The sequence below is a fragment of the Ammospiza nelsoni genome, chromosome 10, assembly GCF_027579445.1.
Source record: "Ammospiza nelsoni isolate bAmmNel1 chromosome 10, bAmmNel1.pri, whole genome shotgun sequence".
Classification (NCBI taxonomy): Eukaryota; Metazoa; Chordata; class Aves; order Passeriformes; family Passerellidae; genus Ammospiza; species Ammospiza nelsoni.
The window spans coordinates 13,617,871-13,645,397 of NC_080642.1; the positions used below are offsets into that span (position 1 = coordinate 13,617,871).

The window sequence follows — 27,527 nt, forward strand, 5'->3', positions numbered from 1 at the left end:
TGTTTCCCAGGAGCCTGTAATTTCTGAGAGGACAACGTGTCTCTATCTTTCTTTCCAGCCTTTTCTGCCTTGCTCCACGCCTCTGTATGTCACGTACTTAGGTTGGCCTCTGCATGACCTTGGGAAAAAGGGAGGGCACTAACCTTCTAAACTTTCCCCAAAATTGGTTCTGCCAAGAGAAAATCCAGGAATTCAGATGCTGTTATGAAATTTTTCTTCTTACTTACCACAGTGCCTGCACTATAAATAGGAAATTATTTGGGTCTTTGACATCTACCACTGAATTTAGAGGACTGAGAGAACCTTCCCTGATATGATAAAGCTGTAGTAGAGCACCTGAGCAGCCTGAGCTCTGGATACATCTTTTAGCTTTGCAGGTTTTTCCAAAACATCATGCAATGTAGTTCTTCCAGGCTTTATATGTTCCAGAAACTTTATGTTCAAAATACATGAAGAGCTTTTTTTTACCCCTTTTTTTGACATGTAATCTGCTATGCTTGGCCGGGGAGGAGTTTTATGTTTAGCTCAGTTTTAGCAGTGAGCTGTGTACTGGAAAACCTATCTTTTCCTTTTTGTACAAAAAATTTGCAATTTGAATTAGTTATACCATGACCCACCCAGATCTTTTGTGCCTCCTGTTCCTAAAGGCATGTTATGGAATTTTAAAGGTCTCATTCAGAATGTTTTTCTAATACAGATTTTGAAACAATCCTTAGCTTTTTTTTCTATTTTTTTTTCCTGAAGGAGACACATTTGAGTAAATGGCAGTAGCAGGCAGTTGCTTGATTCTTATTTGGTGAAGAAATGTCTCTCTCATGTTTTTGCAGTGATGTCATGGTGCTGAATGTTGCTTCAGACACGGAGAACCTACGATGCTGGAAGTGCTGGCTTGCTATGCTTTAATGTGTTGCTTCTGCTTTAGCATCTGTTTTCAATAAGGATCTGCTTTAAAAAAGCCTCATGGGTTTGAGTACTAGCAAAAAGTGTTTTTTTTCCCCTCTTATTGCAGGTTCTTGGAAAAGGTGAAGAATGGAAAGGTGGTGAGCTGCCCAACTCCATTGGCGGAGGGCAGAAGGTTCGGCTGCTGAAGGAGGGCATTGAAAGCTATGCTGACCAAGAGGACCTGGTTGTACTGTTTGTGGAATGGTGAGCAGACCTGGCTTCTTGTCCTTGTGTTTTACTCTGGGTAGACATGCAAAAGTAGCTCCTGTGACATGCTGAAAGTTTCATGATGCTTTTGTTCTTCACTGTTTTATTTGAGAGAGTTGGCATCTTTCTTCATTCATAAAAATAGTGGATTGCTTTTGGAGCAATTGTTACTTTTTAGTGGATTTACAGATGTAAGAGTTCTGCTGCCTCCAGGGGGTAAAAAAATGTTGCTGGGAGCTGACAGGCTTTTAGGCAAGCATTTGTCCTCTCCCTGCTGAGCTGCAGTGAGAGCAGGATGTGGCTGCAGGCTGGGAGTGTGGATGGGAGGGGAGCAAAAGCAGCTCCAGAAATAGAGAGTCCAGTCGGGACCAGCGGCATTATCTTGTTCCATGAAGTAACAGTGATATGGAGGAAGCTGGAAAATGGCTCCCTGAGGAAAGCATTTAACAGGATACTGTCTGTGTGTTAGAGAGCTGAAACAAGACTTGGTGTCAGATGTAGCCTGGTGCCTGTGCTCTCTATGTGATGGAACGTGGAGAGACAGCTGCTGCAGGTGCCAGATTATAGCTCACAGCACAGCTATGCTTGAACATCCTCCCTGCAGGCCAGATAGGCTTCTCCTGTCACTGAAAGCATAGAGCTCAAATGTGCTCAAAACACACATTCTCTGTGGCTTCCCTCTGCTTTTTCTCTTCCTCTTATTTTCCTCCTGTGGCAGCAGCATGGCCAGAGTAGCTCAGAATCCAGCTTGCAGCAGACACCAGGCCCTTCCACACTGCTAACCAGGGCAGGGTCAGAGCTCTGAAATAATCACTGGAGGAAGGTGTGGGACCATGTCTGGAATTGGGGACAGGGAGCTCCAGTGGTGACAGGCAGCCTTGGAGAGGGGAGCTGAGAGTGAGCTTGGAGAGAGTCGTCGATGAGTTCACCCCTGCTGCTGTACCATGCTGGAATGTCTGCCCCAGAATTCTCTTTCAGCTTTTAACCTGCTTTATGTATTTAACACTTGACAGTTGAAAAAACTTAGGGGCAATTTTTCAAGGCTTGGCAGATTTTGCACAGCAGACATCACCACAAGGCAAAGTGGCTGGACACTGGCAATTTATGGAAAGTTAATTTGTTTTGCACAAGTTAACACTTTGGGAAAGTTGGAGTAGCCATTAAATTGGTGGTAAATTCAAATACATTACTTAATTTTCTGTTCCTAGTTTACCTCTTGTGATGAATAACAGAAATACCTAGAAAGCAAAAAATCTAAATAATTGTCACTAATTTATAAATAAGCATTATAAGGGATGCTTATTATGCTGAATATTTTTTAAGCATGCTTAGGTCTGTGGAAGTTACCTAATTTGAAGATACACATCCAGTTTTTGAATTTCTTTTTTTATTGACTTGTTCAATTTTGCATTTCCTAAATGAAAAACGAATCTTTCTAAAAGTAAATACATTGTTTGTTTGTTCATAGTGTTGTCCTACTAATCATACAAGAACTGAAACTTTTAAAGGTTAATTTCAAAGACTTTTTTTGTGCTAAAGCTCAGATAAAACAAGCATTTCCCAAATGTTTTCTACTTACATCGAATTTCTTTGTTTCTGAATTTATTATCCTAATTCATAACAATTTTCTTCCTGTGTGGTAAAATATGTAAATTTATTCTCACATTGGTACAGAGGTCTAGCTCGAATCTCTCTCCACCATAATTTGCTCTCTGGAGGGGCAGGCTGTCTGCTGGCACGGATGAGAGAGTACAGAGGACCATGTGTGTCGAAGTGCAACAGCCATAATCTTTCTTCCCATGAAAAATCACAGGATTTAAGGCCTCCCAAGTCCCTGAAGTCCAAAATCCGGAGTACATATTTGTTTAAAGCTGGTGGAACTGATTCCAGACAGGAGAGAAAAAACCAGTTTGCTGATTCTAGCATTATATTTTAATTCTAACGAGCTTTTGCATTTCCAGAAATCCTGGTTTGCAATTTAAACACTGATCAATGTGGCAGTAAGTTTGGAAAGGACAAATGTCACGAACTTCCTTTCTTCTTCAAGTGTTTTTTATTATATTCATTGTGAAGCATTTGGAATATTAATCTTGGGGGGGGAAGGAAATGTCTGGTTTCCTTACTGTAACTAGGAAAGTAATTTCTAGGGAGCTGTTTACTTAACAAACTTAGTTTCTTAGTTTGGGGGTTTTTTTCAGCAGTTTTTTATATGGCTCAGAATTCTGGAAATAGTTTGAGCTTCTTCTGTGGACAGCTTGTGCCTATGTGTAGATAGCAAAATGCCTGCAGATGGAACAATATTTAAATTAGGCTTGTTTTTGCTTGAGCCAGCTTCTGGTTTGTTTTGGACCATTTCAGATTGAACTGGCTAATGGCCAGTGTAGACTGAATAAATTGGTTGGTGCTGTGACTGTTCATCCAGAACTCTCACAGATATCTCTTTGTATCGTGGAAGAATTTTGAAGCCTCTCAGTTTGTTCTTTGTTTTGTCGTTTTTTTTTTTCACATTCATCAGAAACTAAGGGATAATTATATTTTCTATGTGTCTCAAAATGGTTAAGGTGTGGTCCTGGTGGGGACACAGTCTAAGTGACAAAATAGCTTTGTGTCTGTTTTGTGACATTGCTAGTCACTAGTAGGCACTGTCTTGTGTTTTGAGCTCTCACCCTGCAGCTCCATTAGTAGCAAGTTCTGATTGTTGAAGTTGAGGATGCAGAACTTGCATGGTCAGTTCTAGAGCAGCTGAGTGTCTGCTGCAGTTTCCCTGTGTGGCTGGGAGTGCAGGGTGCATAGCCAGGATGCTTTGCTGCTGCAAAAGAGAGGGAAGGAGGAATGGATTCCAGTCCCAAGCATCTGGGAGCTTCAGGAAATGGGATTAGGTTGTGGAAACTTTGGTGGTTTTTTTTTTTTTTTTTTCTTTTTTTTTTCTTCTTGCTTTCTACTTAATTTGAGGGATTTATGAAGAATAAATAAAAGAGTCTGAGCTGTTCCTGCTTGCCAGGGAAACCTTCTTTTTCCTGGATACGTCCACACTGTTTTTCCCTGGCAAATTTTGAAGTCTTGTTTAAAGTAAGTGATTGTGTCATCCCTAATAACAGTAAAAACTGTCAAGGATAGTCTTGGGGCCTGTTTTGTGATGGCTTCAGTGGTGTAGACCTGAAGTGAATCCCCCCTTACAACAGGAGATGGGGTCTGAATAGGCCAAATGTTACCTGACAGAGCAGGTAAACAAGGCAAATGATGCATTTACAGGTGTAAAGGAGTTTTCCTTTCCATGGAGAGAAAAGTGGGAGCCTCCTAAAGCAGCTGATGAGGGTGCTGTCAGCAAGGTGGAGGTCCTGCCCAGGGAGAGGTGTGGTGGCATTAAGTCACCTCTTGACAAGAGAGCCTTGACCATTAATGGCAAGTGTGGGTTCCAGCTGGGTTAATAGAGCTGCACGATATCCATTGCAGGCTAGCAGCTCAGCTCTGGGTTCAGGATTATAAACGCTGCTCTATTAAGTAGCATATCCCCTTTCACAAGCAGAGCCTGTGGCTGGCCCAGCCTGTTGCTCAATTTGGCTTTCTTTCACAGGATGACAGTCCTTGGAAGCAATGTTCCAGGGTGTTGGGCTCCTTCCTGCAGCTGTAAGCCCTAGCAGCAGCAGCACTACCCTGCTCACAGAGGAGAAGCACAGCCTGCCATGAGCTGTGAAGTTAAAGGCTCAGACAGATCTCTTTTTGTCTGTCTGCAATGTGTCTCCTGTTTCTTGTGTGTTCTACAGCCTGGGTCTGGCATTGAGACGGGCTGCAGAAATTGAATGGAAAAGGGAGTGAAATGTATTCCTGTAAATTTGGGCAGAAACAGGCATATTTTGTGAAACTGGGGAAGGTCCAAAATGTACAATTTCTTTCATGTCTTCTTCTGCCAAAGTTGCAGAAAAACATAACAGAGTTTTCAGAAAACCACTTACTTATATAGACTACATAACACAGTTCCTCTCCAGGGTTCATACTTTGCTTTGTGGTGAAAATATTTTCTTACATTTGCAAGACAGCTGTTGTTCAGTTCTCTTAGGCCAATTTCATGAAATCCTCTTTGAAGAAATGACATCTTGAATAATTTCAGAACTGTAATAAAGGAGTACCATAAGTCAGTAATGGTTGATCTGTTGGTGCTATTGCTGGGTAATCCATTGCAATGCAACATATTCTGTGTACTGGAGGTGGGAATGCTGCTGTCCTAGTTAGCCCAGGTAAAAGGCTTGCTAGAAAAGTCTAGGTCAAGGTTAGAGCTTGGTTTTGGGTAGCTGTACTGTTACTTTTCCTGTTATCAGGGCTAGTGATTTACAATTTTTAAGGTATATGTGTAGGGCAAGAATATCCCTGTGTTCAGATGAAGAAGCTGCAGGGCTGAGATGCTGCCATTGAAATATTTTGCTGCTTCTATGAGAGACTAATCTATGATGTGATTCCAATTTCACTGTGACATTCTTCATGCTGTGTAAAGTGAGCCTTGAAGTCATTGGCGCAGGTCACCCAGAGCAGCTGTGGATGCCCAATCCCTGCAAATTCTGAGTCCAGGCCAGATTGGGTGGGGCTTTGAGCAGGCTGGTCTAGTGTGTGGCATCCCTGCCCATGGTGGGGGCATTGGTTTGTTTGCTTGGTGGTGTTCCCAGCCCCCTGTGCCCACCAGGCATTGATTTAGATTTGGCTCAGCCACAAGAAACCACCAGGCTTGGGATGCTCCATTCTTACAGGACCTTGGCCAAACCCAGGCAGGATTCATTCTGGTTTGGCACACTGTTGGCCTTTGGCTGTGTCTAACAGCCAAAGATGAGCCCCCCGTCTTTAGGCCTTTATCCTCAATAGGAATTGCGACTCAAAGGCAGGTAAAGTTTTTCATAAATAGATATTGTATACTTTGAGCCTTTTAAGGCTTTAACACAATAAAGAGGTTGAAGGAGAAATCTGTGCCTTGTTAGGATGCAATACACTTTTTATGGGCAACTAGACTTCATTGAGATCTAAGAGCTGTTGTGTTTAGGAGCAAGATCATCTAGATTTTCTCAGTGAAAGTCATCTAAGTCATCTTTCAGTCCTACTTTTTATCTGTTAAAGTTTGATATTTTTAATTGTTGTTCTTAAAAAACATAAGCAAAATAGGAAAATCAATTTCAGGCAAACAAAATGTGAAGAAAAACAAATGTCCAAAATGTGTAAGACTAAAAAGCAGGAGGAGAAACTACTTTGGAGAAGTAGTACTGATTGAAGTATCGCTCCTAGAAGGGCATACAATTTTTACATAGTGGTTAAATATGATATAATTAAGTTATTTTTCAGAATGAAAGGGCTGATTGATTTTTAAATTTGAATAGTACAGTTTTGAACACAGTAACATTAAAATGAAACCAACCTAACAGATGTATTTTCTTTCCTTTTAAGCTTTGATGTTATCTTTGCTGGGGGCCCTGAAGAGCTGCTAAAGAAATTTCAGGAAACAAATCACAAGGTGGTGTTTGCAGCAGATGGACTGATTTGGCCAGATAAAAGGCTGGCTGACAAATATCCTGTTGTCCGGAGTGGGAAACGATTCCTGAACTCAGGAGGCAAGTGGGATCCTCAAACACTTGAACTTGAGCATGACCCATCTCTGTTATCTGTTCTGTGTGCTTGTTGCATGTGGAGTTGTTCCTGAATTACCCAAGTACAAATCTGATGGCTGGATATGCTGTCATCTTCCTCCCCTCCCCACCTGAATAGCTCCTCTTCTGTGCTCAGGCATAGTTTTCATTCAAATTTGCACGGTGTGTGTTTGGCAATAACTTGTAAAAAGCCGATAAATATGGTCAGGGTCTAGCCAGCAGCTGTGCATGGCAGTGCAGTGCTGTGCAGGGATGACCCCATTGCTGCAGGAACGATGCAGAGCACAAGCCCAGCAGAGCAGCACGTGCTGTTTATAGCCTGGTCACAGCATTCCCAAACTCTGGAGCTCTCTGCACGCAGGGTGGATGTGCTGGCAGCTCTGCCTGGCCTGGCAGCATGGCTTACACAGCTCCTTCTACAGGGAGTGGGAGCTGCTCCTGTAATCTCAATGACAGATGAATTCTGGAATCCTCCTTTAAATGCCAGCTTTGCTAATAATTTAGCACTTGATTAATACACGCACTGATTCAAACACTGTGCTGTGCAGAAACTATTGAGTGTTTCATTTCTGGGGCACCCTTCTCCAGTGTGCAGATCTGGTTCTTTCCCTCACCTATCTGTCCTATCTTTTTTGTTATTTTGGTGTATGTTTGTTTTGAGTTGAATTCTCATTATATTTCTGGCAGTATTAGCTTCAGGCATTTCTGCCAGTAAGAACTGATTGATGACAAGAAAGCTTTTTCCACAAATGGGCTTCTTGGGAAAGTGATAGTCTGATATCATGCTTTGGCCTTCTCAGAACTATCCTGGGCAGATCTGATTTATTTTTTTCCTTAAAATACCATTAGTATAAAAATAGCCAGTAATTATTAACTGGAACTAGCCAATAAGTATTAATTGGAACTTTTTGAAACAGACCTGTTACATGCCTCAGGAAGAAGATTGGATTTTGAGCAAGTTTTGTAAATTTCCTACTTTTTCTTTACTGACAGCACTCAGAATGAAGTCCCTGGTTGCTGAACAGCATTGCAGGGTAGTGTTTTTTATGGAAATAACCTCTGTGTGTGATGTTGCAGGATTTATTGGTTATGCTCCATCCATAAATCGTATTGTGCAGCAATGGAATCTGCAGGATAATGATGATGACCAGCTGTTTTACACCAAAATCTATGTTGACCCATTGGCAAGGGTAGGTAGTAACTCGCTTTATTTTTTCTTTCTGCTTGAAGTAACATGCTGCTCCTCATAAAACACCAGGAGATGAAAAGAGAAGGAATGCTGTCTATACTGGAGTGCCATGTTGAGAGTTGTTTGTTCTCCTGAGGTTTCTACTGCTGGAATGATGCACAGGCTCCCAAAGGGTCATGACTTGATATATTATTTCAGGCTGCCTTCAGCCCCAGGCAGGTTGTGCTTCATTGTTAGAAATAGCAGCTCTGAGGTATATGATCAGACACATTTATCTCAATGAGGGTCCCATGTACTTGGCAGTTTGATGGCCAGAGAATGTGGCATTTTGCCGGGGTGTCACTGAACTACTTGCTGATCCAGTGTTTTATACTTTGGCTTGCTGCCACTTCAGATCCTGCCTTCAGCTTTCTGTGCAAATAAGTTCAATAAAGCTGCATTGTAAATTTTGGGTGAAGATCTTTGCATCTTAACTTAACAAAGTTCTCTGCTGAGTTGCAGCATTGAAGCATGATAGGTGTTAGAGGTGTGTCCCTAAGGCTGCAAAAAGGGGGATAAGGGAAGCTGACAATATATTGATGCAAAAAGACTTTAGAAGCTGATATAGAAGAATTTGGGAAAGGATTTTGGGAATTTGTATGCTTAAGGCAGATGCAAAGTTTTTGAAATATATACATGTTTTTTTCTGGCATAACTTAATGGAAAATCAGGCCTGTTTGGATAAAGATTCAGAAAAAGAATATTTCTGTTGGAAGGGACCTGCAGTGATCATCTAGTCTGACTGGCTGACCAATATGGGCCTGACCAAAAGCTAAGGTGTGTTGCTAAGCTCATTGCCAAAATGCTTTTTAAGCACTAGAGAGGCTGGAGGTTTTGACAACCTCTCGAGGAACGGACCCAGGGTTTGACCACCCTGTTCATAAAGAAATGCTTCCTAATGTCCAGGCTGAACCTTCCCTGGTGCAGCTTTGAGCCATCCCCGCCAGCTCAGCACCTCCCTGTCCCCTTGCCCTGCTCAGGAAGCTGCAGGGAGCACAGAGGGGCCCCTCAGGCTGCTCCTCTAAATGAGACAAACCTCAGCTGCTCCTCATGGGAAATTCCCTCCAGCCTCTAATGACTGAGTTGCTTACGTGCAAGTTCAGTCAGATGCCAGGTATGCAATTGAAGAGACAGGGTGTAGAGATATTAAAGCTGATTCTGCATCCAAGTCAGAAGTAACATAATTGGTTGTCTAAATGGATTGTCTTCTAGACCAGAGCTGTGTATCTGTGCAGAGCACTGCTGCACCATAATTCAAAACTCTTCCATGGTGCTTGCTGTACATCACCTCTGATTCTCTCTGTAGTAATAATGTGCCTAATGCTGTGGAATGTGTAAGAAGATCTTGGAAGACCAAAAAAAAAGGACATCATCTGTTTTTAAGCATGTTTGAAATGTTACATACTTGAATCAGCATTTTAAAAATGGTAAAACATGGTATTTAAGTAAGCTAGGATTAGTAATACAACATTAGGAACATGTTTTAAAACCACCAGTGTTTTCTATCCTGACATGATACTTAAATTTGACTTTTATATTTTTGTGACTCTGAAACACAGCATCTTTTGTTTCTTGGCCAAGACTAGTTAATTTTTTTTTATGACACAAATTTTCTTTGGCGTATACTGCAAAATTGCAGTTCCTGTGGAGAGTTATGACCTTTATCCTTCAAGTTTAAAGTTTCTGCATATGCAAAATAATTGCTATAGAACTGCACAACTTGGGAATACAGACAAATATAGCAGTCTGAAGAACACATTTTCCCTGATTCCTTGCTGCCACTGTGGTATAATTGCAGTGTGGCTGTAAAAACATTGGCTTTTAGAACGCCTCAACAGCTTTGGTGCTTTGATTTCAGGAGCGCATTAACATCACTTTGGACCACAAATGTGCAATTTTCCAGACCCTAAATGGAGCTGTTGGTAAGTGTATGATTGGCACCTTGTGTTTTTCATTAACTGTTATTAACACTTCTTCTTCTGCTTAACCATGAGTGTAGTTCTTTAAACATGTGCTTATTTTAAGGGAGTATTTGGATGGGTAAAGCTGATCACCAGATTAGTTACAGGTCTTTGGGGTTGATTGTGAATTGAATGCTCTCATTGTAAAATATTTGATTTAAAATGGAAAAAAATAGTTTTAAATAAATGAAGTTGGCAGTAAATATAGAGTTAAGGATAACTTTTCTATTTGCCTTTCCAAAACTTAATTACAGGAGTAAGATTGGTAATTAAAATTGCATTTTAGATGTTCTCAGGCAAACAGCTATACATAATGAAATTGAATAATGTAGAATTCCCTTTATTTAACTGTCATGAATTTAAATGGAAAAATGCATCTGTGCAAACTTCCTTTCTTACATCTGACCTTTAATTTTGGAACAACTTTCCTGTAGTCAGATCATATCTGAAATAACTGATTTCTCAATAAATAGCAATACTGAAGCTACTGATGAGAAACTATGAAGTTTGATGTCACTTTTCTTATCATAAGGAGCTTAGAATTCAAGATCTAGTTAGAAAAAGTCAACAAAAGCTTCTAAATAAATAATACTGACAATGATAGCAACAGCAAGATATATTGTATCATCAAGGACTTAAAAACTCTGAAATTTTGGCTTTTTTATGAACTTACTGACCTGCTTTGTTGATTTTCAGATGAAGTCCTTTTGAAATTTGAAGAAGGAAAAGTAAGAGCAAGGAATTCAGTGTATGACACCCTACCAGTCACCATTCACGGAAATGGTCCAACTAAAGTGAGTGACAGTTTGGTTTTATTTTCATGTAAAGCCAAAACATCCATGAAGGTAAAAATTAAAATGGTAGGAGTATGAAACAGTCATAGCACACCACCAGTGCACATTTCCATTTATTGTTATTAGGAATTGAGAGGATAAAAGCCCCCTTTGAATTCATGTTATTCTGCTGTCACTTGATATTACTGCTGAAACAACTAATTTTGCTCCCAAATTCATCACAGCGTGGGGTGTTAGAAGCAAGTAAGCTTTTGTTAATTTTTTCACTAAAACAGAGCTGTTCTTGAAGCCAGTGAAGAATGTCCATCTGGTTATTAAATCAGAATAACAGGGGCAGGATAATCTAGCCAAGAGTGATGGGCTGGGACATAAAACAGTAACACATCTGTTCCTACCCTAGACCCAGGTGTGTGTATACACATATATAAAAAATACATTGCATTAAGGCAGAAGAAAAGTCTCTTTTGCCATTGCCTTCAGTGTCACTGATCACTGCTGTCACTGTGCCCATGGCTTGTCAGCTTTGGGCAGGTGGTAGAGCCCTGTCTGCCCTGTGAAATAGCTGTTTTGACAGGTTTTGTTCATGTGTGAGGATTCAGTGGTTCAGAGGTCCCTGCACGGTTTCTCAGGGAAATGGCTGTGTTTGGTAATGTGGCAGCTGCATCTCTTTGTTCTGTGCAAAGAAGTGTACAGATGGATCATTTACAGTAGTGTCTGTTGGATGAAGGATTGGGCACGACTACTTTCTGATTTCTTCTGAATAAATGTCCCTAACTGTAGCTCCTTATTTTCAGAAAAATGCCTTTCAGGAAAATGAAGTAAAGTTTGAAACTCACTAATATCCCAGGGACTGCTTCTTCTTTATTTTTATACTTGTATTTTGATTTTGGAATCAGTGAATATAATGATGCCTTTATCTGTTTGCCTTATAACTACTCAGTAGGGGTGAAATGTATCACCAGTTCCTTCAATTTTTGCCTCAATTAAATCCTCAAATTCTGTCATCACTGGCTTTGCTGACATGTTGCCAATAAAAGGAAAAGCTCTGTATTTTACAGTTGGGCAAACAGCACAGGAACTTCTTATATTAATCCAAGAGTTATGCTACATTAAAAAAAAAACAAAACTCCACCTCTGCCTGTAGTGATGTTTTAAAAACAAAGATGAAAATTTTGCTATGCCTCACTTTGTCAGTGTGGTTAAATTCTTCTGTTTTAAACCCAGGATGGAATCAAAGGGGCAAAAGTATATTGGGCAAAAAGTTTTCTCTAGTTTCTATATAAACTAGCATAAAAAAAATCCCAGAATTCACTCCCAATAGTTAAAATTATTTTATTCATGAGATACTCCTGCTTTGTACTTAATCTCTCTAATCTGCAGGTTAGTAAATTGCACTGGTTGCACTTCTCGAAATGTGTACCAAATAATTTTTACATTGTGATGTGTAATACTTTTATTTTTCACCTCAAATGCATGTAATTTTTGAGATACTTATTTTTGTAGACTTCATGGTACATATGTAATCTGTTTTTTCAATAAAAAGAATGAGAGAGAATTTTTTTATGTATGTTTCTTGTCAGTTGCCTTTAGCTACAAGTGATTAAATGTGTAAACCTGAATTGTTTGAAATGTACAGATCATCCTTTGCATGCATCTTTCATTAATTTAAATTCTTCATTTATGTGTCAGATTCACCTGAATTATTTGGGAAACTATATTCCCAACGCTTGGACCCGGGAAACTGGCTGCACTGTTTGTGATCTGGACTTACTGGACCTGTCAGCAGTCAAGGTAAGAGCCCTCTGCACTGGAGCAAGGCCCTTTGGGGGCAGCTGAGAGGTGCTCAGTGATTCCTGAGGCCAAGTGGCTTCTTCATGCAATGTGTTTTACTGCTTTCAGGAGTATATTTATACAGGTGTTTTAATACAGGTTTGCACAGTGTTACTGAAGATGATGCCATACCCAAAAGACCTCCAGATCTTCACCTCTGTTCACTGAGGGTGAATGAGCAATTTTTGAATTGTGCAAGGTTCTAAAGAACAATTAGAATTTTGGAAGAAGTAGAAAAACTCCAGATATTTCAGATTTTTTGACCTACAAAATAGTCAGATGTCGCTATAGGACACGAAACAACACGAGGGCACACACTACTGCTCTCAAGGTGAAGAAAAAGGAAGTTTATTTTCTGACTCCAACATTTATAGTTTTCCAAAAGTGACAGTGGATTGGAGGGTGACAGTGCCACCTCTCCAATGACACTGGACAAACCAACAGTCCATCAAATTTCTCCTCCTCCATAAAAGAATGCAAAGCAATAAGTTATTTACAGAAAGTGTGTGAGAAAGTTTGTTACAAGAATGTAAACATTAGAAGGCTTAGAAAATCTCAAAAAATCAGAGTGACAGCCAAAATGCATCATTTGAGCAACTTGAGTTGCAAATAGAGTTTAATAGTCAACTATCATGCTTACAATTACTATTTTCTGAGATTAAACAGTCTAAAACTGCTTTGACTTGTAGAGGAAAATGCAAATATTTGTATTATGTAAGCAAATGTGTTTCTGTAGAAGAAGATCTGGATCTCAGTACCGTTTTCAGCATTCTTGTAGGACAAATACACCCATACACATGGCACGTGTGTGTATCCAGTACTTGGCAGCTTTGGCTCTTCCACTCCAAGCATGTTGTCTTTCATGTCTCTGTAAATATTTCAGCTTGTACACAGTAAATTTGAGGCAGAGTAAATACTGACCTCTACCATGTGGAATTGTAAGACTTGGACGAAAAAGTAAATTCTGATTATGTCTAACAGGATCTTTCCAGCAGATGTTTCATTTCTGTTCTGTATTGAAGACTTGAATGAGAACAGGTCTTTGGAAGAGCATGTTAAGGACAGCATGAAAGAAATACTGGCTTGTTATCTTTGTAATGAAAGGAAAAAGTGAAACAATTTCTGGGCAATAAGTAGCTAATGGACTGGAGTATAAACTAAAAAAGTTTTTGCTGGAATTTTAATAACTTTCAGATTCTTTCTCTGTTTTTAAATTTTATTTTCTCTTTTAAGATAAACATTTGAATGGTGTTATAATTAGATAGATAGTGTATGCACTCCCATCATAAATTTTACCTGAGGAAAAGATGTCAAAGATTTTTTTCCAGTGGTGCTGGTAATTATGATGTGGTTTTGGAGCAGTTAAATCTGAAAGCCAGTAAGGGGGATGCAATGATTTACTGGAAAGCTTCCTATAGTTTCTATACATCTGCTTGGAATGTGTCTTCTTTACTGTAGTACATTCTTTGGACTCCATGCCTCACTCACTCTGCCAGAAGAAATAACAAGGCTTTTCCTTGGCCTCAGGGGAGGTGTTTACTTCAGGCATTTCTAAGTACCAGCAGGATTTCATTTTCTGAACGTGCTCTCTGTTCAGGCCAGTCTGGTTGCTACTTAACAAGAAATTTTCAGTGAAAAGAGCAGTTCCTGTTCTGTGCCTCTGATGATTTTCTCCATATTGTTTTATTTAACTGTCTGCATTTATACATTCATATCTTCTGAGGATTTTGCTTTTTTTTTGGGATTGCCTATAAAGGAGCTCAGAGGTACATATGCAAGGTCTTTGCTCAGTCCTTGTCCTTTTGACAGAAACAGGATCTCCTGGGCTGCAATCCTGACTGAGTTGTGGAAAAATCCAGTAACTTCTCTCTTCTGGTAATGTCAGCAGCCTGTGCCACCCCCAAATTAACCACCTGTTCAGGTAGAAGCAGCATAATGGAAAACAAGTTGAAGAGGGCAACTGGACTCAATAAGTGCAAATTGTTGCTACTTTTTTAAGGATTTTGGTTTTTTTTTTTTGTTTTTTTTTTTGGTTTTTTTTTGTTTTGTTTTTTTTTCTGAAACCTAAATTAAGTTTGTTGCCCAACTTAACCTCCCTAGAAATGCTTTTAAACTCTAAAGCTTCTTACTGGTGTGGAGACTTTCCAGTGTGGCTGAAAAGGATGATCTCACTCCTCATTTCACTGGCAACTCTTGTGGCAAGAGGTCCTGGACTTTGTTCTGTGCAGTTGTACTGAGACATTGTCCTGTGTTTCTTCCAAAAATTGTCTTACACTCAACTACTGTTTATTAAAAAGTAAACTTTTAAAGTCAAATACATGACCTCACTGAAATGAGAAAATCTATCAGAGAAAATGCAACATCTGGGTGCAAACTGGGTATTCCCAAAGTGGTTTTGCTGAGAGGCAACTTCTGATTTCACATACTCAAAATGCTCATTGTGACCTAGATTCAGATTATGCAGTGACAACTCTTTGTGGCAAACCAAGGTCTGAATTGATGACCTCTGTGCTTTGAGGAGATGGAGTTTACAGGAATTTTTCCCCCTAATTTCTTGAACACCATTGTGCTTTGGTCACTCTGAGATTTCAGTGTGGAGCCAAGCAGTTCACATTTCAGTGTAACGAAGCAGTGTCAGTAATTCCTCATTGTCCCTATAGCCTTTGCACACCCAGCCTGAACCTCTTTCTGTTTCCCCTGGAGAACAAGGGGAGAATGACTCTGAGTTAGGAAAATTCAAAGTACAGAGGCTGCAGCAGTTGTAGCTCAGTGTGCCCAGCTTAGCCTGGGCAGCTTTCCTTGTCCCTGGCCATCAGTGGCACCTGGCACTGTCGCATTTCCTGAAAAATCCCTTCGCCAGGATTTCTTCTCCTGGGAAGGCGAGAAGCCTCAGAGCAAAACCAGCATTATCTCATTTGATTCTCCCTGTTTTGCTGCTTGGGAATGTGGCTGGAGATTGTTTACCAACAGGTGCATGTTTGATTGGTTTCATGTGAATTGTTTTGACTTAATGACCAATCACCATCAGCTGTGTTGGACTCTGAGGCGTCAGTTGCGAGTTTTTATTATTCATTCTTATTAAGCCTGTATCCTTTTTCTTTAGTATAGTTGTAGTATAGCATTAATGTAATAGATATAATATAACAACTATAATTAATATAATATAATTAATACAATATAAAACATATATATGTTGTCTATTATGTTATATATTGTATATTATGTTTTATATTATAACATATAATATACAATATATAACATAATGTATAATATATTATGTTCTATATTATATTATATATTATGTCATATATTATATGATATATAGTAGCATAAAATAATAAATCAGCCTTCTGAGAACATGGATTCTCATCTCTCACCTTGTCCTGGGGACCCTCTCAAACTCAAAGGCACCAGTGCCTGTGCCAGCCTCAGCAGTGCCACCAGAGAGGGGCACAGGTGCTTTGTGGAGACACAGCAGTGCTTTGCTGATTGTTCTGCAGTTTTTGGGGTGTCTGTGTGGCTGTGCTTCCCCAGCAGTCCTTATGAGGTTTGCAGCTGTGAGCAGGAGGGGTCAGGGCAAGCACTGGGTGTTTCTGGGTTCCCATGTAGACACTGTGAAACCTCAGCATGTGTTGATGCTTTATCCAGACGCTTCTCAAGTGGGTGTTGGCCTGTTTAAAGAGCTAGCTGGCAGCCTTTTGTGCTCATATAAGGTTTCTCTCTGAGCCTTGTAATGGATTAGACTTTTATAGTAATTGTCTGGTTTAGAGATGGAAATAATTTTTAGTCAGTGTATTTCTTTGTGTAGGAGTTGAGGCCTTTGAAGGTTAATTTTTTTTATCTTGCATACTGCAGTAATACATTTCAGGAGTAAAAAAAGTGCTGTGTTTCTTTTAGTGGTCATGATCTCATGATTTCTATCAAGCACATACAAAGCAGCCAAATACCATCAAAAGATGTGAGTTCACTTTAAAATAAGGGCCATGAAAGTTCACTATTCTTGGATGTAAGGAGAGCAGCTCTGTTAGTTTGTTAAAGATCTCTCTAAAATCAGTGAGTAGGGAAGGAATGCAGGGCCCAGTTAAAATGAATGGGGAGAAATAGTGCATATACATTTCTAGAAGGGTATTGCAGTCTTTGGCTTAAGGCACAGCTGAGTAAAATATTTAGTGGTATTTATTCTTTGACTATTTTTAAAAAACTGCTCTCCTCTATATTTTCCTGCAAATGTAATCTGTGTCTGTTCCTTTAAAAAAAAAGAATTTGCCATTCTGTTCTAGATGTATTTCCTTAAATGATTCTTTTGCTGTTTTAGTGGAGTTTTTTTTAAAGTAATAATTTTAAAATCATATTCCATTTTTTTCTACTTCCAGTGTGTGTTTCATACTAATATTAAATCTATTATCTTTGCTTATTTTGTGAAGCCAGTGGAAATAAATGGGGTGCATAGCACTTCTGAGCACACTGGCTTTGATTGTTTGAAAGCTGTGTGGACTAAGTTTACTACATGACGTTAGTTGCTCTTTACTATAAATAATCTTAGAAAAGAGGCAAGTCTTATTGGTTGTATCAAAATATCATTTTTTTTAGGAATATCCAAGAGTAAAAATTGGTGTTTTCATTGAACAACCCACTCCTTTCCTAACTAAATTTTTAGACAGACTGTTGACTCTGGACTACCCACGGGAGGCACTCAGTATCTTCGTTCATAATAATGTAAGTATGACTTTATCATTGTACAAAGTTTCAATTTTGGAAATTATGCAATGAATCAGAGTGTGGAGTACATGGATTTGATATAAGAACAGAGTTAAAATGCATAGGAAGAGATAATCCTTCAGATTGTAGTATGCAGAGCTGGAAAAATTAAATGAAGTTGTGTCAGGACTTACTGAAGTCTATTTAAAGAAATTGCTTAGATTATTTAACTAATAAAAAAATGTGTTTTGAAGTGTGTGCTTCTGGAGGAAGTATTGACTGACATAAAACAATAGAGTAAAATAAGAACAGAACAGTTCCAGCTGGAAGGGGCCTGCAGTGACCATCTGGGCCAACTGCTGACCATTGCTCAGGACTGAGCAACAGTGACACCAAATTGCTAACAATTGTCACCAAATTATTAACAACTGATAGTTGACATGGGACCTTGCTTTCATCTTGCTGATATCCCAGTGAAATTTTTGATATTTTTGTTTCTGTTGGCACTCCTGCTGGGTCCATGGAAAGATTGGTGTGTTCAGATGTATTTTGACTGGGACTGCAGATAAGTTGTTTTTGAACACTCCCTGCTAATTGCCTAATGATCTGGCATTGCTGATAATTCCCCAGTGACTCCAGTCAGTGTTGCTGTTTTGGGCAGCCTGGTCCAATGGAAGATGTCCCTGCCCAAGGCAGGGGGGGTTGGAAGGAGATGATATTTAAAGTCCCTTCCAATCCAAATAATTCTGTGATTTTAATGTGTGAGATGTCAAATGTGTGCAATTATTTTGGAAAAAAAAATGAGGCTGGAAGAGAAATGGGAGTAAAATTTAGTTGTACCCCTTTTCAGTGTGCATGAATTGCTGTTGATATGATAGCAAAAAGGGGATCAGTAAGAGAAATAGAGCTTATCTCTAAAGTGTTCATTGTGGTTTTGTAAGGGGATTTTGAGGGTATAAATGTGATGGGCACATGGGAATTGCAGGCTGTGTTGGTTTTGTAGCTTCAGCCAAAAGTTTTGTGGTGTTTGAAATGAACATAAAGACTGAACAGCTTTTTATTATAGAGGGGGAAAATCCCTACCCAATATTTCAATTATTCTAATGGCAGCCATAGTAGGCAAAAGCTACAACGAGGGCACTGGTTTGGAAGGACTGTGTGCAGCTGAGAGCTCTTAAATAGAGATAAATAGAAAGGTAAGGAGGAGGGTAAATAGGAATGAAAGGAACAATCAGTGGGACTGCATTTTAAAGAAACAATGGCTGTGCCTGTACAGTTTGGTACAGGTTCAGCTCCCTCTCTAAAGTGATTCTGCAGGGGCATAAAAAACTCCTGCATGCCACTGAGATTGTAGGGTGGGTTTTAAAGACTGTAACATAAATATCCTGAAAAATACTGCATATATAGTTTGTGAATTTTGCATTGTTGTACAGCTTTGATTAATACTGCTGATGTGTGGGATTATTTTCCTAAAGTTTTGGACAGAGGAGGTTCATTTTAATGACAGATATCCTGGAATATCTTCAAACACTGTTTGGCATCTGTTTCTTTAGGACAGAATACAGTGTGTTCTTGGACACTGTGTTTATGATTCATCCTTATTGGTGACTTGCATTTGCAATAAAAAATGTTTACATGATTACAGGAGGTTTACCATGAAAAGCACATCAAGAAATTCTGGGAAAAAGCCAAGAACATTATCAGAAGTATTAAAATTGTTGGACCTGAGGAAAACCTGAGTCAAGCAGAAGCCAGGAACATGGGAATGTAGGTTCTAATTTATAAATCTGTTGTACTGATGCATACACTCACATTTTTCCATCTTGCCATGTGTGTTATTTTGTACCTTTAATGTTTGCATCTTCACTTGTGAAAATGGGAGTTTTTGTGGTAGAAAAGATCTAGATATAAGACATGAATTGTCAAGTGTTTTATGGTTTCTGTCTAATATAAAAAGTTGTTGATCATTTTGAAAAAATCTCTCTGGTTTGGGCTATTTCAATAGTCTGTCATCTTCTCTTGTGATGATGGCCTAGACAAGGCATAGTATTTTTTTTTTTATTTTCCAGCTACCTTACTGCAGATTTTTTTTCATTTTTGCACTGGATATGCTTTTAACAATTGCTCTTTGTCCTAGTGCTTACTCTTTATTCTTTTTTCTTAAGTGACATTATATTTAAGTAAGCATATGGTTAAAGCTTGACCTGGATATGAGGGTGACTGAATTCTCTTTCCTCCTGTGGTTCAAAGAGGCAGGAATATCCTTCAGAAGGGCTCAAGCAGAAGTTTCTCACAAAGGCAACTGACTTTATCTTATATTTGGTCTTGCTTTTTTAATTATTCTTACTAGAGTATTGAAAACTTTAGCTTTTAAACCTGGCACTTTCTGTGCCCAAAGTTGAGCCTTGGAGTTTGTGTCCCTGCCTGTCACAGGGTCCCTTCAGTGCTGCAGCTGGCTCCTGCACAGTGGCTTGTGGCTCTCCCAGCGCATCAGCCACATGATGATGGAGTTGAATTCTCAGCCCAGGATCCCACCAGGATCAGGAGCACCTTGCTGTGGCCCTGCTGCAGGATTCATTCCATGATCGCACTTGGACTCGCTCTTCTGCCAGATCTTCCCTGAGTGTCAGAGCACAGGAGTGAATTTCAAAAGGCCATTTCTGCTCAGAGGTTGAGCATAGGCTGTTCATAGGCTCAGCTGAAAGAATGAAGGTCTTGAGTCTCTGTGGTGTTCTTGGAAGTTGGTTTGAATGGAGCTTTGTTGTGCTGAAGGCTGATCCCTGGCTGAGGTCCACAGCTCTCCCCTCGCCTTTCTAGGAAATGCTGCAGATGGCCAGTGGTAGTCTAAGCACCCATTCACATGTTTATAAATCACTCTTTCTCTGCTTCCAGTACTCTCTAAAGCAGATGTACACCCATGAAAAACTTTTTTTGGTGAATGTTATGTGTAACTGAGGTGGAGTTTCTGGAGTTGCCTTTTCCTTTTTGTTGTTATATGGACAACATGAGGCAGAATCTTCAGTGTCATCAATGTCTATAGTATTACTAAATCTCACCCAAAGACCTGGAAACCTGTCATCTTTACACTTGAAACACTGGAGTGGCATTTCCATATCTTTCTTTTTTTTTGGCCTTTGTGTATAAGGTATGAGTTCTTACAGTTAGTTCTTTTTTTCTTGAAGGAAAAATCATCTTTGTTTTTGCCTTAGTTGCAGATGAGATTTCCGCCAGCTGTTGCAGAATTTGTTATGACAGAAAACATGAAAAGCAATTAAATATGTTCAAGTAATAATGGAAAGTTGGGAAATATTCACTTCTGAGCTTTTATTTATTAAAAGTATGTTTTCCATAATATTATTTCTCCTGGTGCTTACAGCCTTCAGGATTTCTCTTTTGGAATAGTTGGTTCTTTTTTGTTCCTCCCTCAAAAAGATTGGTAACAGAACAGGGTAGGAATTTTCCAAAACTTTATAAAAAATGTCGTTTATCTCAGCTTTTAAGTGGGAATGTGCACATTGTGGCTGTCTAGAGAGATGCAAAATGTAATCCTAAATGGCAGGAGATGTCACCCAGGCTTTTGGTTGCAGACTTGTATCTGGAACACCTTTTCTTTCAGAGGTCTGTCAAATGATTTAAGTGTTCTCCCTCTGGCTTGCAGTCCATATTTGGAATAGTATTTCCAAACTGAGACGTCTGAAAATGATAACTTGTAATTAATCAAGTTCAAACTATGTCTAAAAAAAAAGAGAAGAAGGTTCAATGGCAGAGAAATTGGGAGGGCAGTTTGTCTCTGTCACAACCAAGCAGACCCTTGGACTATCTCAGTGGAAGGTGTGATGAAGGGAAGAGCTGTGACATTCTCCCATTTTCAGATGAGGTCACTGTTCCAGATGGATTGTGGTTTGTAAACTCAGTCAGACATCACTCTGATTGCAAAATACTTTAAACTGCTGAGCTTCACACTGCCAACCAAAACTCTTGGCTTTCTTCTGAATTGTTGTTAATTGCTGCATTGAAATTGCTCTAAGTGATGTACAAGGATACAGCTTTCTTTTCAACATTTGGTCTTACTTCAGAGTGGAATGGAAACCAAGGAGATTGAAGGGTTTAGCCTTTGAATGTAGATAAGGAAGCATTTTATACCTTTTACACATGAACTTTGCCAGAAAACAATTTCCACTGTTCCTGGGAGTGACCTGGATATGCATACAAATAGTTTCACATATAATCTGGAGTTTCTACCTTTGGAGAGGTTAGCATGTACTGCAGGAATGTAATACTCTAAACCAGAGTATTCCATGAGGATAGAAAGGGTTACATTTATTTCCTTAGGCAAAGCTACTGGGCAACACTGAAAGCCTGAAGAGAAGATGCATTAATTTCTGGAGAGTGTGCTTGCTTTATTAATTCTGCCTGAATCTTTTATCACTTTGTTTCCTCCATGTGAAACCTGTAGTGTTTTGGGGAGATTTTTTTTTTAGTTAACCTCAAGTGCCAAGGATCACCAAATGGCAAAACTTCATGCTTGCAGCATAATTCTTGCAGCATTTTCAGATACAAGCCATCATGTCAGATGTGAAGGATAAGTTCTGCCATGTGGTGATACAGTCCAACACTGTAGAGAAACAAACAGGAGGAAAAAATAAGTCAGAATAGTAACCTTGAAATTTCCTGACTGTTTAGGACAGGAATGCTTTTAGAGAGTTCTCAATTGAGTACTGAATGACTGAGTGTGACTTAGACCAAAAGTTTTAATTTAGTATTTTGTGGTTTGGATTGTTATGTGAATGAGGCACAGGAGGGTTTCTAACACTAAGCACAGAGACCAGTTGGAATAGCATTTTCTGGGTCTGGATTTAAAAGGGATGGGGGGCAGAAAAAAAGGCAAAAGTTAAAGAACAATGCATTTTGCTATTATGTAATTAATTTTCTAGGTATATTTGCCTATAACTAAATATAAATTTGTTCCACTTCATCACATTTTTATAATTAAAATTAATTCTCTTCATGTTTTTGTTAGCAGCAGAGGGTTTACCTGCGTTTGGGGCAGTGCTGGCAAGTATTGTGGCTGGGATCAAGTCTGGTCTCAGGTCTATTTTCCTCACTAGAATGAGGATAAATAAGCTGAATGGTTTTTGGAAAAAATTTTACATCTAATGCCAAGTGCAGTATAAAAGGTATCAAATCAAGTGGAACTTGAACTAAAGCACTGATTATAGATATTTTAAAACAAGAATTAAGATAATGTTTCAAGCTGTTATGGTGGAATTAAAATAGGGAAAATAGACAAATTTAATAATGCCACCTGCATTATAGGAAGCTATTTCTGTAGTATTGACTTGAGGAAATTGTTCCACCTTCTCTAAAAGTATATTTGATTACTTATAATCTCCTATTATTCTGATGGCATAGGAAAGCTGAATTCACTATACCAAGTTTTGGCCTAGCAAGTCCACCCTACCAGAAACATACAAACATAGTCTGTGTATTTTTCATATTTACAGTAGAATGTGTTTTCTTTGTCTTTCTCTTGAAGGCATGGGAATTTGTGCAGTTTATTCTTCTGAGATCAAATTCACAACTGATAGAAATAGTGTATGGAGACATTCAGTTACTTTCTCCAGTATAAATTCACTGCCTTTGCATTTGGTTTATATTTCTCTTTACCAACTTTGTTGTTCTTGTAGGTCAAAAAGACAAAGAAGACATCTTTAAATATATGTTTCCTTATAAAGGTTTATAAGTTTTTGTCTTACACTGTCCATAAGGTTTCAATTATCATTCAGATTGCATCTGTGAAATCTTTTTCCAAAGACAGCATTACAGCCAGTTGCTAGAGGAGCTTACTAAATAAGGTCATACTTCACTGTTAAGTGATTGAACTGATACCCAGCTATGTAAATTAATGGCATGTTCCCCCTGCCCCGTTTTCTATTAGGGCACTCTATAGAAGGCATTACTGGACTTGGTAAAAGCTAGAGGCCACTTAGTTAATTAAAAGGAAAATATAAGGCATCTAATCCATGTATTTTAATCTTCTAGTTAATGAAACTACTGAAGTCTAAAGATACCTTCCTTTACAATACTGTGCTGCAGAGGACTTTTAATGCATTGAATCAGTTCAGTACTTGCTTGTAGATTGGGTTTTTTTAAAATCTTTGTGTTTGTTTTGTTGGTGATTTTTTTTCTGTCCATGTGGACACTATTATTAACATGAGTTAATAATTCTTTTTTGTCTTTTTAGGGACCTTTGTCGCCAGGATAAAACGTGTGAATATTACTTCAGCATAGATGCAGATGTTGTCCTGACAAACCCAAAAACTTTAAGAATACTGATAGAACAGAACAGGTATAGTAAATCTCCTATTTTGTAGAATTTCCTCTAAATTGAAAGGATTCTCCTGGGGTCTGTCCAGAGAAAATATGATCCTGTTTATTTTTGCAGAGTTAAATTCTCTTTGTTTACTTGTGGTATTTCATTGCCATAGTTCATAACAGGCTTGGGGGCCAACAATTCACAAAGCATTTTGTTCCTGTCAAACAGCAATTCCTGATGTGAATTTCAATTTCAGATTTTCATATTTTCTTATTCAATCTGTCACTTCACAGGAAGATAATTGCTCCACTAGTAACTCGCCACGGGAAGCTTTGGTCCAATTTCTGGGGTGCTCTGAGCCCTGATGGTTACTATGCTCGATCAGAAGATTATGTGGACATTGTCCAAGGGAACAGAGTGTAAGTAACTGAAAACTAATTCTTAAAGTCAGGGCATCCAGTGGTTATTAGCAACATATTGCATGAAGATATACGAGTACGGTATTACTCCTGGAGAGATGAGGTTAGGTATATTTTTTTGTGTTTTCTGTTTCATAGAAATACACTTGTTTGCTCCCACTCACAGCTTGAAAAAAAGCCAAGTGTTTAATGTGAAGAGCTGGTGTCAGGTCTGGACACAGCCATTATTGGTACCTGTCTGATGGTGTCTGGTTGCTCACCAGTGCACAGTACAGAAAAAGGCAAGATAAACAAAAAGCAAACCCAAAACTCTACATCCCTGCAACCTCAGGCAAAAGGAATGGTTGTTGTATTCATTAAATGACTTTGTCATCTCCTTGGGGCAAATGCTTAATCAATGGAACAGCTATAACTTCTTTGTGTGTTTTGTCCTGTATATGATGTCATGTGTGTCTTAAGGAGCTCTTCAGCAATACTCGTGTCAAGGATAAGCTTTTGGGTTTATCCCTCCCCTGAAATTAATGTGATGTCCAGTTGTTCTAAGCTTCACTGTTCCATATGGTGATGCTTTTCTTTGCCCTGGAAGAACAAAAGGGTCTGAAACAGACTGCTTGAATAGGGCTGGCTTGTTTTCAGTCCTACTGTTCTACAAGATGTGCTTGTGGCACTGAGAGGGGGGAAATCTGCAGCGGGAGCATTTTGAAAGCAATGCTTTTGTGTTGAAATTGGCTCAACTCACATAAATACATGGCCTACTGTGGTCTGTGGGTGTTTGTGTGAGGAGGTCAGACCAGCTGTGTGGAGTCTCAGTGAAGTCTTTAAACTCATTTAAAAATCTGGTTTGGAGTTACTTTCTCCATCTGGTATTGTAAAATAATATTAACAGAGTTTGACTGATGGCCCTAACTATGGAAACATGAAGTACATGTGTAGTTAAAATTCCATAGAGAATTTGACCTTGCAATATTTTTATAACAGTATTTCATGAAAATTGAATTACTGCCTACGCCTACTTTTGAGATGTCCAGATGTAGTTTTCCAAGTGTCTTGGGAACCTTTCAACTTCTCCTTGCAACTTGCTTAGTCTTGTCAGCAAATACAGAGATGCTGATTTGATAGAATAGGCAACAAATTAGTTTTCATAGCATTAAACTATTTTTGTGTTCGTTTTTCTTTTTTCAACAGAGGAGTATGGAATATCCCTTACATGGCTAATATATACTTGATTAAGGGACAGACTCTGAGGTCTGAGATGAAAGAAAAGAACTATTTCATGCGTGATAAGCTGGATCCTGATATGGCACTCTGCAGGAATGCCAGGGAGATGGTAAGGTGTATCTGAAACAGCTTGCTTACAAATACACACATTTCTTTGTGTCCTGCTGTACTCATAGGCTGCTTCACTTGATTGATCTTGGATATTATGTTTTACTTCTAATTCAAAGTACTGGCCAATTTTTGTGTGATAAAACCCTTCAGGTGTATTTTTCAAATTGTTGAGAACAGAGGTTTTTTCAAGGCCAATGCACTGATGCAATGACTGCATGGTGTTTTCTAGTTAAATTCCCTGAAAATTTCTGTTGAAGTTAAAATATCTTTCTCCTTGGCACAACCTCAGTAGAGGAAAGAGAGCTCACCTGCTCTGCTGTGTATGACTTAAAATTTACCAGTGCACTTCGATCATCTCTATTGTGCACATTTTTATACAGTGTGAAACTTCCAGCAGACTAAGTTGGAATATTTTGCCATTTTTTATAAGTAGATATATATTGAAACTAATAATGGACAGTGATAAAAACCTAGGTGATTTAAGAAATTGTAGGAATTTTCTTAGAGAGCAGGAAATACTCATTAATTTTTCTAGATAGATTAAAACTGTATCAGATAAATGCTACTTGTGTTAACCTGGGAGAAATGAGAGAACTTATTTGTACTGTAAAGTTATGAATCTGTAAATCCATATTTCTACTGATATTTACACTAGTTTCAGCACAGAGACAAATAAGACCTAAACCAGACCTATTTCCAGACACTGTAGCATTGAAAAATATTTTTGCTGAATTGAACAAGAAAAGTTGGCAAGTATTAATTTTTTTATTCCCTCATAACAAGGCATGATCTCCTCTGTTTGTGCTGATTCTTCAGAACATCCCCGTCCAGTCCTGTTGTGTCCAAACCTCCTCAGCATCAGTTCCTGCAGAACCTGTGCTTTCCATGTGCTCATTAACTTAATCTGACTGGCTCATGAGAAAATTGCTTCCTCTTTTCCTCTGTCAGTCTGGGCTGTAGGAGGGTTTGGAACGTGCTTGGTTTTGTACTGCAGCAGATAAGAAGGGGCTGGTGGAAACAGCTTTGACATGTGTATGAAGAGCTTTGCTTGGAGATGCATGTTGGTCAGCTTTGGTCAAAGGCTGCTATTTCCCTGATGTACCTGTGGAAACCTAAAACTAGTTGGGAAAAGGGAAAGAGATTGTGTCAGAAAACTGATGTGATGATTCTCCTTCATTTTAGACTTTACAAAGGGAAAAAGACTCCCCTTCTTCGGAAACATTCCATATGCTCAGAGCCCCAAAGGTGTTGCTTTATTTGTTTTTTATTCATTAGTTATTATTACATGCCGTATCACTCTACCACAGGAAGATACTTCTCTGTCCACTTCCTCTGATGAAACACTGCTCTGGCTTTCTCTTCAATCTGCTGAGGTTCAGGTTTTTGCCAGGACAGGTTTTTCATGCCAGCTGAAAGCATCTCAGAGGGGCTCTTGGTTTCCTCAGGGGTGTTCCTCGGTGGTTCTGAGGTCAAGGTGTGCTGACGCTGCTTCTGTAGCTAAAATGGGTGGAGCAGTTCTAGGTAGGAGTGAGACTCAGATCACTTGTAGGTCTGCCAGGCCCCCTCTGTGACCACATTGTCACTTTAAGCTGGTTTTTTTTCACCCAGGCCCTCCTTATTCTCCCTGCTGCAGCTATTTTATGATTTCATAAGTGCCCAGAACCGGGCATGTTTAACATAATCATTATCTTTCTAACAGTTTAACTCTTTTTCAGACAAAAACATAGAAGTACCAAAGTACTCAAATGGTAATGCCTTCATCTGCTGCAAATCCAAAAGTCACAAATATGTCAGAAAAAAAGTTTTAGTCTGAAAAACCTTAAACTAAAAAAGTTTAGAATCTAAGTTTCTTTTAGAAACTTAGAACCTAAGTTTCTTTTCAAAATACTATTTTTCATAGAACCTAAGTTTCTTTTAAAAATTCTATTTTCTGCTACTACTTCTAATCAAGAGAGTTCTGTTAATACCTTCTATTAATAGCTTGATAATACAGCTGTATCTTACGTGATATCTTCCATATAATTACATGAACAGACTTCAGAGTGCTCAGCTGTTTTGGATGCTGATCTGAATATTCTTGTGTGCTGTATTTGCCAATATCTTTTTATTTCAGGCCAGTTCGCCAGACGGATCATGTAGTGAATACTCTGAAATAAGTTTCTTGTTCTGACTTTCATGA

General features: G+C 38.9%; 1 protein-coding gene across 2 annotated transcripts in view; it reads left to right on the forward strand.

The window, feature by feature from the left end:
* PLOD2 (procollagen-lysine,2-oxoglutarate 5-dioxygenase 2) overlaps positions 1-27,527 on the forward strand; it is a 48,628-nt gene that overhangs the window by 15,487 nt on the left and 5,614 nt on the right. The window contains exons 3-14 of one of the 2 annotated variants that reach the window (XM_059479134.1): positions 1,010-1,146; positions 6,574-6,737; positions 7,851-7,963; positions 9,860-9,923; positions 10,659-10,756; positions 12,446-12,547; positions 17,177-17,302; positions 18,930-19,051; positions 23,529-23,633; positions 23,894-24,019; positions 25,205-25,346; positions 26,531-26,593. In XM_059479134.1, coding sequence (XP_059335117.1) covers positions 1,010-1,146; positions 6,574-6,737; positions 7,851-7,963; positions 9,860-9,923; positions 10,659-10,756; positions 12,446-12,547; positions 17,177-17,302; positions 18,930-19,051; positions 23,529-23,633; positions 23,894-24,019; positions 25,205-25,346; positions 26,531-26,593 — 1,362 coding nt within the window. The remainder of the gene's footprint in view (positions 1-1,009; positions 1,147-6,573; positions 6,738-7,850; positions 7,964-9,859; positions 9,924-10,658; positions 10,757-12,445; positions 12,548-17,176; positions 17,303-18,929; positions 19,052-23,528; positions 23,634-23,893; positions 24,020-25,204; positions 25,347-26,530; positions 26,594-27,527) is intronic. The other variant, XM_059479136.1, reaches the window with a different exon arrangement.